Source organism: Mastigoproctus giganteus, chromosome 5, assembly GCF_048544385.1.
Source record: "Mastigoproctus giganteus isolate SK-2022 chromosome 5, ASM4854438v1, whole genome shotgun sequence".
In the NCBI taxonomy this organism is placed as follows: Eukaryota; Metazoa; Arthropoda; class Arachnida; order Uropygi; family Thelyphonidae; genus Mastigoproctus; species Mastigoproctus giganteus.
In genome coordinates, this window is record NC_143579.1 from 7832288 (window position 1) to 7846384 (window position 14097).

A 14097-nucleotide genomic window follows, 5' to 3' on the forward strand; every position below is an offset into this window, starting at 1 on the left:
TTTCATAGTCGATGAAGACTATACATAATGGAATGTTGTATTCATTGTGTCACCTGTATCACCTATGGATCACATCCAAACAGTGCAGAAAGTTACAGTGTGATCCATTATACTAAAGCTGCTTCTGAAACCTGCTTGCTCTTTAGGTTTTGCTGCATCAAGTATTGTGCCTTTTCCTTCTTGAAATTATCTTTGTGAAAACCTTGTAGACTACTGGCAATAGGCTTGATAGTCAGTAGTTTTTTAAATTGCCTTTTCACCAAATTTTGTACAGTAGGATGGCTTCTGTAGTTTTCTATGCCGCAGGTGCTTTGTTAAGTAGAAGACATTTCGATAATAGTTTCATTAGGGCTTTAGTATGTAAAGCAGGTAGGCTTTACATCTTTTGGCAAGCTGGATCTTGCCAATGTTCACGTTGAAATCGCCCATTACAATTTTATAGTGGTAGTTGTACTTGTAAAGGTACAATACATCTTCCTAAAATACTTCAACTTCATTATCATTATGGCTGTAAGGGGCATAAGCTTGAATAATTTGAATATTTAACTTAATAGCACAGCAAGCAATTTTTTTTGTAATATTTTTTACTTTTATGTTTGTCTTTTGTCTGTTAGTCTTTTGTTGCTCAGAAACCCAATTCCACCACACCATCCATTATTTGTTCCTTAGTAGTACAGCCAATGCCCATCTTCTAGTTTGACCAAATCTTCATTTTTCCTTCAAATCTCACATAAACTGATGTCCCATTTGATGTTTTCAGTTCTTGTGATAGTTCTTCCAGGCGTGAGCCTGCACTCATAGATTGAATGTTAAGTGTTCCAATGCAGCAAAGTGTGTGGCTTCCTTGTACTATATGGCAAATACTATTACTAATGTCTAAAGTCCAAAGGAAGCCTGATCAAGCCTGGTGATTCTTAGCACCTTTTGCCATTGAGCTGGTATTCCCGCTGCTGTAAGTAGTAGCTCACAAGCCTCCGGGGAATGAAGACTGTTTATTTTGCTGTAAAGCCATGTTGAGGGAATGGACCATAACCTTGTATGCTGGTACAGTGCAGATTGGCAGATTTTGGATTGATTTAGTGTGATGTCTGAATAAACCCTCCTCCATTCCTATCCTGTTAAGATATAGACAGTATATAGTATGACAGTTAAGTATGACAGTATATAGAGCATAATTTCATAAATTGTGGATGATGTCAAGATCAGTAGGATAGTTAATCAGTGCTAAGGAGTGCTTCTTCAGGATGATCTACTTGGTGTTCAGAAAAGTGGCAGCTATAAGAAAGGCACCTGAGGTAGATGGCATCTATCCAGTTATATTAAAGGATGTGGCAAAAGAAGTAAGCAAACCCATAGCCTTAATTATGAGAGCATCCTTGGACTCAGGGGAAGTCCCCATGGACTGGAGATGTGCAAATGTATCCCCAATTCACAAGGGGGGATAAAAAGGTGACAGGAATTTATTTACTTATTTATTTATATACATGTTTCTCACACACAGACCCTATATAAAGGTGAGAATGCTAGGAATTATATAAACTACAAAACAGTAGTAATCAATATAGAACTAGAATTAAAATATATACAAAGTATAGAACTAGAATTAAAATGTATGCAAAGAAGCAAATTCTTATGGATAGATGGATTAAGAGTAAAATCAATATTGTAATAATTCATTACCTGAAGGAAACGAAACAGAGGACTTTTTTTTTTTTATATGAAAATCCCAAGCACGAGAGGTATTAGAACCTATAATACTTAGTACCATGCTTTGGTTGGAGGTTGAGAAGACGAAAGAAGATATTCGTTGACATTAGACTTGAACTTCTGCAGACTGTAATTTTCAGGAAATACATATGAAGGAAGGTTGTTCCAGAAGCATTTTTTGTAATGTGCTTGAGCCAAGAGAGATTAGAAGTAAGAATAATCCCCTAAAGAGATATATCATTTTGCCTAGAAATCAGTGTCACCAAAGATAAGCATAGGAGCAGAAGAATCCTTTTTGCGAGATATAAGACAAGACTGAGTTTTAGAAGGATTGAAATAACTAAGTTGTCTTTGCCCCACTGGAGAATTACCTGGAGATCGGCATTTAAGAAATTGGTTGAAGATGATAGAGCAGGGCAGGGTTTTTCAAAATGGAAAGTGGAATGCAATGTGCTGTCATCTGCAAAACTATGGATAGGATTTACAGTCAATGGAAGAAGGTCATTAGCATATGGGTAGAAGTAACCCCAGAGAAATGTACCAACTATGTGGTACTACACTTAAGGTGGTAGAAAGTGAAAAAGACCTGGGGGTAATTGTGCAGTCAGATATGAAGTTTTCTGAGCAATGCAGACAGGCTGCCAGGGCAGGTCATGGGGTTTTGTCAATAATATATAGGAATTTTGCTAGCAGGGAAAAGGAGGTGATTATCCCTCTGTATAAGGCAATGGTCAGGCCACGCCTTGAGTACTGTGTACAGGTCTGGAGGCCTCATTTTAGGAAGAATGTAGATTTGCTTGAGCGTGTACAGAGAAGGGCAACAAGATTGGTGAGCGGAATGAAGGGATCCTCTTACCAAGAGAGGCTTAAGTTTTGCAAATTGCAGTGGCTGGAGACTAGGCACCTGCGTGGTAATCTGATTGAGGTGTATAAGGCCTTGAATGGATTGAGCACGCTGAATTCTGATGGGACCCTTCCACTTGTTCAGATTACGAACCTAAGGGGACATAAATTCAAATTAAGAAAGGACAGATGTAGAATAGATGTGCAGAAATTCTTAGCCAGCAGGTGGTTAATTGCTGGAACAAACTTCCATCTGTCGTTGTGGAAGTTGATAGGTTGAATTAATTTAAGGAGGAACTGGACAGGCATTTGGAGGGAATGGTGTTTTTTTTTTTTTTTTTTTTTTTTGGCTGATGCTGCATAAGCTCATACACTTGCTTTCTTGCATCACATGCCACTACTACTATACAAGAGGAAAAGAGTGGGGGGGGAAGAACTGAACCTTGGGTGACACCAGCATTAGTGGAGAAATTAGAAGACAGAGAGCCATCTACCATCACCCTCAGTGAGCAATCAGAGAGAAAACTGGAGAACCAATAAACAAGCTTATGGAAAACCATAAGCTTGTTTAGAAGACATCCATGCCAAACACGATCGAAAGCCTTTGAGATGTCAAGAGCTTGTGTTTCACCAAACATTTCCATTGGATTTGTCCATAAATGGATAACATAAGCCAGAATATCACCAGTCGATCGACACTGACGGAATCCATACTGGCTATCGTTGATCAGACGGAAGGTTTCTAGGTAGTTTATGAGTTGGCGGTTAATTGATTTCTCCATTACTTTAGAAGGAGTAGAAATAATTGCAATGGGACGATAATTGGATGGGGAGGACTTGTCAATATTTTTAAGAACTGCCTGTAAATGAGCAAATTTCCAAGCAGAAGGAAAAACACCTTTGGAATAAGAAAGTGAAAAAAGGAGGCAAAGAACAGGAGTAAGTTCAGGAGCACAGGTTTTGAGAACAAGCAGAGAAATACCATCAGGACCTGGAGCTTTCTTAGCATCGAGATTCGTCGAAATCCTTTTGATGGAAGACCACAGGAGGCATTGAATGGAGTGTGTTGGGAATGGTGGGAGGTGTTTTACTGAGGTCAGTAATTCATGAGTTGTTAGAAAAATGGGATGCTAGCAGGTTAGCTTTATCCTTGGCTGAAGTGACAACTGAACCATCTGGTTTTGACGGAGGTAGGAGCAGAGATGGGCAAAAGTTGCGGCCAATAGTTTGGCAAGAGACCAGAATGCTTGGCTACCATTAGGGACAAGAAGCAAGTTTTCTACTCTTAGCCTATTCAAAATCTAGTTTGGACTGATTAATGACTGCTTTACAATTGTTGCGAGCTTTTGTGTAAGCAGAAAATGAAACTGAAGAATTGGAAACAAGCCAATTACGATAGGCAACAATCCTCTTGAACAGCCTTAACACATTTATTGGAAAACAAAGGTTTAGATAAAGGATGAGATTTTAAAGTGGAATGTGGAATAAAGGATTCCATTCCTATAAGAATAATTTCACTGACATAATCTGAGCAAACATTGACATCAGAAGTTTTGAAACAGTAATCCGACCAAGGAAAAGAAGAAAAGAAATCTCACAGATCATCCTATTTTGCATTCTTGTAATGCCAAACAATATGAGTTTGGGAAGAGCCATGAGATAAAGGCTCCATTGGAGAAGAGACAAAATAACGAAATCGTGATCTGAGGCACCTAAAGGACCACTCACTTCGACCGTGTACTTAGAAGGGTTTTTTGTGAGAAAAAGATCAAGCGTGTTGGTTGTATGGTTAGGATTGTTCGGTATTCTTGTAGGTAAATGAACAATCTGTGCAAGGTCATTAGAAATTGCAAAAGCCTCAGAAGTTTTGAGGCTTTTGCAATAACCTCAAGTCATCAGTCATACTGCATGATGGAAGAGATGGGGAAGGGTTGACCGGAACTTAGCTCTGGAGACTAAATGTGGGTTCCACCACTTCAAGCCTCCAATAAGCCAAGTAGTGGTATTGCACCTGTTGATAAGTCATCTACTACCTAGTATTGCCTAGTAACACAGAGGGGCGGCATTCCTCCATGTGGTGTGGGCACCACAGCTCGACCCCTGCTTACGTTGGTTCATACCTGGGTCACCCACAGTGTACTTGTGCATGGAGGTTATACCCAGGGTTATTAACAGTCCTACCATCACAAAGGTGCAAGCAGAGCATTTGGCTGTCATAGACCCTCTGGACTTCAGCGAAATTGGGTCTACTTGACTTGGATGTCACCCGAATATCAGTTCCATCAGTGTTTTAGACTCCCAGGTAGACAGTACAGCTTGACTGGCATATCTGAGAGAATGTCTGTGACATCCTCAAGGATCAAACCAAGTAAGTGGTGAATACCAAGTAAGTGATGAGTATGAGGAACAGGCAGTGAGAAAATAATTTTATAACGAGAAATCAAACGGGGTATAGCGAAAGGTATTTGTCGAGAAGAGATGGAGAATCGATAACAGAGTTTATGATATTGTAAACTAAAGGAGACCCATGGAGTTGTCATCTAGAGTGAAGAGGAATTATTCTAAAGTGACCACAAAGAGCTCTATAATTACGACGGTGAAAGACAATGTGATTTCGCTAGCATAAGAATTTAATGAATTTAATTTGAATTCTCTCAAGCCTGTGAGAAAGATATTTCTGTTGTGGAGACCAGATAATATCACAGTAATCAAAAATGGGAAGTATAAGTTGCTTGTAAAGAAGAATTATAACTTTGTCACTCTTGAAAACAGAGGAAGAATGCTTGATTAATCTAAGAAGTTTAGAAGTAGTAGTAGTGGCATGTGATGCAAGAAAGCAAGTGTATGAGCTTATGCATCATCAGCCAAAAAAAAAAAAAAAAAAAAATTGACAAAATTCCCTCTAAATGTTTGTCCAGTTCCTCCTTAAATTTATTTAACCTATCAACTTCCACAACGACTGGTGGAAGTTTGTTCCAGCAATTAACCACCCGCTGGCTAAAGGCAAATTTCTGCACATCTGTTCTACATCTGTCTTTCCTCAATTTGAATTTATGCCCCCTTAGGTTCGTGATCTGAACAAGTGGAAGAATCCCATCAGAATTCAACGTGCTCAATCCATTCAAGGCCTTATACACCTCAATCAGATCACCGCGCAGGTGCCTAGTCTCCAGCCACTGCAATTTGCAGAACTTAAGCCTCTCTTGGTAAGAGGATCCCTTCATTCCCCTCACCAATCTTGTTGCCTTTCTCTGTACATGCTCAAGCAAATATACATCCTTGTTAAAATGAGGCCTGCAGACCTGTACACAGTACTCAAGGCATGGCCTGACCATTGCCTTATACAGAGGAACAATCACCTCCTTTTCCCTGCTAGCAAAATTCCTGTGTATCATTGACAAAACCCCATGACCTGCCCTGGCCGCCTGTCTGCATTGCTCAGAAAACTTCATATCTGACTGCACAATTACTCCCAGGTCTTTTTCATTTTCTACCACCTTAAGTGTAGTATCACACAGTTGGTACGTTTCTCTGTGGTTACTTCTACCCATAAGCAGTACTTTGCATTTGTCAATGTTAAACTTCAGTTGCCACTTCTCAGCCCATCTGCCCAAATTTTCTAGATCCTGTTGCCGTGGCACACTGAAATTACCGTCATTAACAGCCCTGCCAACCTTTGTATCATCTGCAAACTTCGACACTAAGCCTAATATACCTTCATCAATATCATTGATAAATATACAAAACAACAGTGGATCCAACACTGAACCCTGTGGGATTTCACTAATAACATTAGTCCACGAAGAGCAGCACCCATTGATTACCACCCTCTGTCTCTTCTCCCACTCAACCATCCTTTTATCCATTGTTGCAACTTACCCTTAATACCATTCTGCTCCAATTTGTACAGTAGCCTTTTATGCACAACAATATCAAAAGCTTTACTGAAATCTAAGTATATGATATCAAAATTATTTTTCCCATCCAGTTCCTTTGTAACCACATCATAATATCCAATCAAATTTTTTAGACAAGACTTTCCCTTAACAAACCCATACTGTGTTTGAAATATTGCTTTAGTCTTGCCTAGATGATCCTGCAATGCATCTTTAACCAGCGACTCCATTATTTTACCCAGAACAGAAGTTAAACTAACTGGTCTGTAATTACTCGTGTCACCCTTCGATCCCCCTTTGTGAATTGGAGATACATTCGCACATCTCCAGTCGTTGGGGACTTCTCCTGAGTCCAAGGATGCTCTCATAATTATAGCTAAGAGTTTGCTTGCTACCTTTACTGCCTCCTTTAATATAACTGAGTAGATCCCATTCTCCTTTTGAATTTCCCCGTAAGGCAAGAGTAATTGTTCTAGGTCTCGTTTAAACTTGATGCTTCTTTCCAAATTAGGATCCGTTTCCGTCACCTTTTCTGAAAGTTGTATATAGAGGCTAAAGATTTCCTTTAATGACTTACTATTTAACTCTGGTTTAACAATGTCGAGAACTTCCTCCTCAGGATCATTTTGGTTTTCATTTGACCTTGTTACTAATTCATCCAACTCTTCTATTGTAAGTTCATCTGCATGAGTCTCAATAAGTTCCTGAATGTCTGTTGCATCGATGTTTTCAAAGCCCCTGCCTTCTATTCCCTGTGCGATTTCTACAATATTGGCAACCAGTTCATTGACATTAGGGATTGTTTTAGCAACAACCACTTCTGCCCACAATTTTCGCCAACACACGTTAATTGTAGATGCACTTATCTCATCAACTGATGTATTGATGTTGATCAGGCAATCTGCAATGTTATAATTTTTAAAACTTTGGCTTACAGTTAAGCCTGACTCCCTTTCCATTTTTTTCAATTAAGCCGGTAATAGTTCTCCTAAAATAGTAGGACTTAAATGCAGAAATCACACCTTGGTCTAGCGGTTGTAAAAGTGATGTGGTAATGGTAAAGTGCAGCCATTATCAGCCCACTGCAGGATGGAAGCCTCCTCAACAATTCATGCTGAGGGAAATGGACTGCCAAATAATCTGCCATGCTGGTCTAGTGCGGGTTGGCAGAGCGACCGTATTCAGCAGTCAGGGGCTTGAACCCCGGTCTGCTCAAAGAGCGTGTGCTACTGCACTCCAGCTCCTGACCACTCGGCTACGGAGGTGTTGGGTGGCAAAAACAATTTCAACGTTTGGGTGGTCAAATTCTAGACTGCTTGAATGTCTGGCGCGTTATCAATAAGAAGCAGAACTTTGAAAGGCAAAGATTTTGAAGCTAAGTACTGAACAAGGATTAGCGTGAAACATCCGTGCTCGCGATTTTGTCATTCCCCCACCCCACCCATTGAGCACAGGACGCTTCCTTTTTACACCTTTTAAGTTATTTTTACTCATTTTTAGGGAATAAAGCACAATTACAAAATGAGGAGGCATGCTTGCTGCACATAAACAAAGCTGTGAGCGTGTAGCAACTGAATAAACAACACCATAAAGGCAGAGACAACTCTATTAACACCTCACTAGCTCACATTTTACTAAAGCACATTTCTGGGGGTTACTACCATAAAACAATAAAAACAATTTCCAGTTGCGTTCCTGCTAGTGGAATCTGTTATAAACTCGATCTAATTGCATTTGTGATAATATCGATTGCTGGAATTTTACATTATTAGCATTAGCATTAGCAGAGGCATATGATGCCAGAAAGCAAGCTTATTCAGCATCAGCCAAAAAAAAAAAAAAAAAACCCACTCCCATTTCACCCCTCCGTTCGTTCGAAATACCTGTCCAGTTGAGCTTTAAATTTGTTTAGGCTATCAACTTCAACAACAAGTGATGGAAGTCGGTTCCACCAACCAACCACCCGCTGGCCAAAGGCAAAATTATGGTGAAATGTGTTTCCCCTTCACTGCTATAAAAAAATAAATACATTTTCAGAATCTTCTCTTCATTCCTATCGTGTTGTGTTCAGTTGGGGGTGATTCCTGTCCGACTGCCATTTCTTGTAATCACAAAGGCGAATCATGCTTAATCGAATTCGGTTCGTGTTATATACGATATCGTTCCCCTATTTATAAATCGTGTATGATCGAATTCGTGTAGTGTAAACACGTGTTATAGGACGACTGACTGTACTACTCTGTGGACTGGGCAAAATGATTTTAGCCATGCCCATGTTTTTTTCATGGCGGAAAATGCTCACGGCGCTTTAAAATCCACATTTTTTTTAGGTTTAAATCAGCCACCGCGAATACAGATACGGTTTACTGTATATAAGACTCAGAGGAGAAAGCAAAATGAATGAGGGTGAAGTGAAATACAAAGAAAGAGGTTTAGACTGGATTGCAAGAAATTTCCTTTAAGTCAGTGAGTGTTAGCTGTATAATGCAAAGAAGCCACAGGCTTTTGCTAATTATGTTTTGCTTTTGCTAAAAGTATATAAGAAAACAGACTAATTATATGCTTCCCTTCTCACTTAGGTAATTATCCAGTTGACCTTTGAATTTCTCCAACTATCATTCTCAACCACTCGTGGAAGCAATCCATTCCAGCAATCAACAACTTGCAGGCTAAAAGAAAACTTTCTGCAGTCAGGTCTAAACTTCTTTGCCAGTAATTTGAATTTGTGACTCCTAGTTTTGGAATCCTTTATAATAGTGAAAAGTCATTAATTTTACTGTTCTCTCTCTCTCTCTCTCTCTCTCTCTCTCTCTCTCTCTCTCCAAGCCTTATAGATTTCAGTCTGGACCTCTGTGTCTGGTTGCAAGCTCTGTAGCCCTCGTAATCAAAGTCTTTCCTCATATGATCACCATTTTACAGATATTAGCTTGTGGATGCCCATCTTTGGACACTTTTGAGAATTTCAGTATCTCTTTTTAGACGACGTCTCCATACCTGTACACACTGTTCTAACTGTTGCTGTTGATTAGTGGAATAAGTTTCCTCCATGGGTAGTTGAAGCTGAGAACTTGGTGAGATTCAAAGATCAGCTGGATAGATACCTATCCTAGAAGGGAGTCAGATAGGTAGTTTGTTTTGTTTTATTTTATTTTTTGGCTGATGCAGCAAAAGCCTTGTGAATCCTTGCACCACATGGCCAATACTAATACTCCTTTTTAACTATATCATCCACTTACTCTCTGTGACCACTAATGCTCTCATCTAGCAATGAGAAAAGTGATGTGTGAAACTTTTGTAAAGCTAATATAGTATTGATTTTTATCTAACATCAAGAAACTTGATTATATCTCATATTATTAAAATATAAACTAAAAACAATTCAAGTGGGTACCTTATTTTAATTCAGTTAGTTTTAATTGCAGGAAACTTCCTTGTTAACTCGAGTTGCCTAATATAGAAAATTGCCTGTTCATATTTTTTTGCAGTAGCACTTTTTTCTGTTCTTAAACTTGTCTTAAAATTCAGTTTTATTTTTAATTTCAGCAAACGCAATATTTCTGCAACAAATTTCCTTATGCATACTATGCACTGCCAGCGGAATATTATTCTCTGTCCACATTGCGATGAACCTGTTCCTCGGTCAGAACTGGATCACCATAAAGATAAACTCCATAAGCTCATATATTGTGATCGATGTTCTGAAAATATGGAGATCTGGAAACTGGAAGACCATCAGGTATTCCTAAATTGAATGTAGCGTTTGTAGAATTTTTTTTGTATTGTATTACAAGAATGTTTAGAAACAAATGCATATTCTATTAAAATTTACATGTTTAAATGCACCAGTTCATTCACATTACTATAAAGCCAAATTGAAAGAAATAATGCTCTCTAGTATTGTCTTCTGTTTTGTTTAGTGGACTCATCTATTTTGGTGATGTTATACAACTTAAAAAGATATTAGCAACTTAGTCCAGAACTGCCTTTAGCCTTTTGCCAGCAGGTAGTTGATTGCTGGAACAGACTTCTATCTATCGTGGAAGTTGATAGCTTAAATCTTGGGCTTATGATTAACTCGGTTCATTTGGGCTTCAGTGAGATCAGAAAATTTTTCCATTATTGAAATCAAATGAAGGTAAAAGCATAAGAATTTTGATGTGATTCAACTACTGCTCAACATCACTGCAATCATACGATAGCATCTAGTTTATTTCATTTATCTGCCTATTAAAGGGTGAATGCAATTGTTTTTTATTATTTTTTTTTTAAATTTTAATTCCTGACACATGGATGTTCTCTATGGTTCATTTTTTCCAAATACTAAGGGGGGTGGGTATTTGCATACTTATAGCAATGTAATGTAATATTCATCCCCAATTAGGATTAGTGTAATACTGAGGCAACTGTGTGCCTCCACAATATAAGATTGATGCATGAAATTTAGCCTAATTATATATATATATTTTTATGAAACTCCTGAATTAGATAATATGAATCAGAGCTGTAATACTCAAACCCCTAAATGAAAAGGGTCAGAAGTCTTTTTTTTTTCTTATTATTATTTTTATTATTTTTTTTGTTATTTTATGATTATGTTATTTATTTATTTATTATTATTATTTATTTTTTATTATTTTTTTATTTTTTGGCTTTCAGGAAATATGGAGGAAAGTTGTTACAGAGAACAGAAGTCGAGTGGATAAAGAAGAAAAGTTGGTTCTGTGAGTTTGAAGTTGAAATAAAAGGATATTGACTGGGTGCGGCACTTGTTCGGATTGCTTTGGAAGAGAATGCGGGAATTATAGAAGCCAATTCAGAAGAACAGTGCCCATGAAAGTATCTATGGAAAAGGCATGCAGCAGAAACAGAATATTTGTGGGACAGAGAGTGGAGAGACTGTTAGGGATAAGTCATTAATTAACCTAACTGGCCTCTTTTGAATGGAATCTAGAAGCCCGAGAGATTCCATTCAAAGAGATTCCATTCCAGCCACAGCACCAGATGGAACAAAATTCCATTGTAGGGTGGATTTGTACAGAGGGAAGAGCTGTTTGGAAGAAAAGTAATGCCAAGAGTGAAAAAGAAAACCCAGTTTTTTAGATGCAGAGGAAGCAATATTTGTAATGTGCTTAAGCCAAGAGAGATTAGAAGTTGGGGTAATCCCCAATAAAGATAAATGGTATTGCCTAGAAATCGGAGGGTCACTGAAGATAAGCATAGGAGCAGAAGAGTCCTTTTTGCGAGATATAAAACAGTACCATCAGTACCATAAAAGAGTACCATTTGGTCAAGAAGCATATTTTCTACTCTTAGGACTGAGTTTTAGAAGGATTGAAATCAACTACATTATCTTTGCCTCATCTAGAGACTTATCTAAAGATCAGCATTTAAGGAATTGGTAGTGGATATTTGAGAAGTTGAAGCAAGATTTCTCAAACTGTAAGGCGGAATGCAATATACTATTATGAACAAAACTATGGATACAATTTGCAGTTAATGGAAGAAGATTATTAATATATAAGAGGAAAAGAGTGGGACAAAAATCTGAACCTTGGGTAACACCAGCATTAGTGGAGAAGGCAGAAGACAGAGAGCCAGCTACTATCACCTGCAGTGAGTGGTCAGAGAGAAAACTGGATACCCAGTTACAAAAAATAGTTGGCAAACCATAAGATGGAAGCTTATTTAGAAGTCCTTTATGCCAAACACAATCAAAATCCTATGAAATGTCAAGAGCAACTGCTTGACTTTCACCAAACTTTTCCATTGAATTTTTTGGTAATGTAAGCCAGAATATCACCAGTGGATCGACACTGACAGAATCCATACTGGTGATCATTGATCAGATGGAAGTTTTCTAGATAGTTTAAGAGTTGGTGGTTAATTGATTTCTCCATTACTTTAGAAAGAGTAGAAGTAATTGCAATGGGATGGTAATTGGATGGGAGGGATTTTTCACTCTTTTTAGAAACTGGCTGGATATGAGCAAATTTCCAAGCAGAAGGAAAAACATCTTTGGAATAAGAAAGGGAAAAAAAGTGACACAGAAGAGGAGTAAATTCAGGAGCACATGTTTTGAGAAGAAGTGGATAAATACCATTAGGACCTGGAGCTTTCTTAGCATCAAGATTCATCAAAATCCTTCTGACATCCTTTTTACACAATACCACAGGAGGCACTGAATGAAGTGTACTGGGAATGGTGGGAGGTGGTTTACCAAGATAATCAATACACGAGTTGGAAGAAAAATAGGATGCTATCAAGGTAGCTTTACCTTTGGCTGAAGTAGCAATAAAACCATCTGGTTTTGACAGAGGTAGGAACAGAGGTGGGCAAAAGTTTCAGCCAATAGCTTTGGCAAGAGACCAGAATGCTCGGGTACCATTTGGTCAAGAAGCATATTTTCTATCTTAGCCTGTTCGAAATCTAGTTTGGACTGATTAATAACTGCTTTACAATTGTTGCGAGCTTTGTGTAGGTGGAAAATCAACCTGGAGATTGGATAACAAACAAATTACGATATGCAACATTCTTTTCTTGAACAGCCTTAGCACATTTATTGGAAAACCAAGGTTCAGATAAAAGACAAGATATTGAGGTGGAGTGTGAAAAAAGGATTCTCTCTCTCTACAAGAATAATTTCGCTGACATGATCTAAGTAAATGTTGACATCAGAAGAGATGAAACAGTAATCTGACCAAAGAAAAGAAGAAAAGAAATCTCACATATATCATCCCATTTTGCATTCTTGTAATGCCAAACAACATGGGGTTGAGAATGGCTACGAGAAAAAGGCTCCATGGAGAAGAGACTATCAACAAGTTGTGATCTGAGGTGCCTAGAGGATGGGTCACCTTAGCCATGTACTTAGAAGAGTTGTTTACAAAAAAAAGATCAAGCGTGTTGGCTGTCTGGTTAGGATTGTCTGATATTCTGGTAGGTAAATGAATAAGCTGTGCGAGGTCATTAGTAATTGTAAAAGCGTCAGCATCTTGACCAGCTAGTTTTCTGTGGTTAGAAAATGAAAGCCAGCTGGAGTTGTGAACATTAAAATCACCAAGGAATATTACCTCATTGTTAGGAAAGTTAGACTGGAGAAAGTCAAGTTTCCAAGCAAGGAACTAAAGAGTTCCAAGTGATTAGTGGAGTTGGGAGAATGATAGAGGCAACAGATGAATTTGACAGAATGTGGTAAAGAGATTTTAAGCCAGAGAAGATCAGATCAAAAAGAGGAAATTCTAAATTACTATGTCTCTGACAGGGAATATCAGATTGGGCATATGTATAAGTGTGCCACCTTTGAAGCAAAAGGAATCATATAGCAAATAATTCGGACAACTGAGATGAGCAGTGGTTGAATCAACTGATAACTGGAATTCTGTCAGAAAAAGTACATGTATGTAGCAATGAGCAATCTTCTTCTTCAATAGCTCAATCCCATCTATTTGAGATCTTTTTGAGTCCTCCTTTGGGTAGAGTTCCTACTAACTCCATACTTCTCAGTGTCCCTTTCCATTGCTTCTATCCATGTTTCCGTAGAATCTCATTTCTGCCAGTTTTTACTCTGCACTCCTGGCTCCTCCATAGCCAGGTGGGAAGGAGCGGCAGTGCATAGCACACGCTTCTTGATTAGACCGGGGTTCGAGCCCGT

At 38.4% G+C, this 14097-nt stretch overlaps 1 protein-coding gene across 2 annotated transcripts in view; it reads left to right on the top strand.

The window, feature by feature from the left end:
* Positions 1 to 14097, top strand: part of LOC150085151 (uncharacterized) — a 274128-nt gene that overhangs the window by 52406 nt on the left and 207625 nt on the right. For both annotated transcript variants that reach the window (XM_090373050.1, XM_090373051.1), the window contains exon 3: positions 9990 to 10182. In XM_090373050.1, the coding sequence (XP_090229176.1) occupies positions 9990 to 10182 (193 nt within the window). The remainder of the gene's footprint in view (positions 1 to 9989; positions 10183 to 14097) is intronic.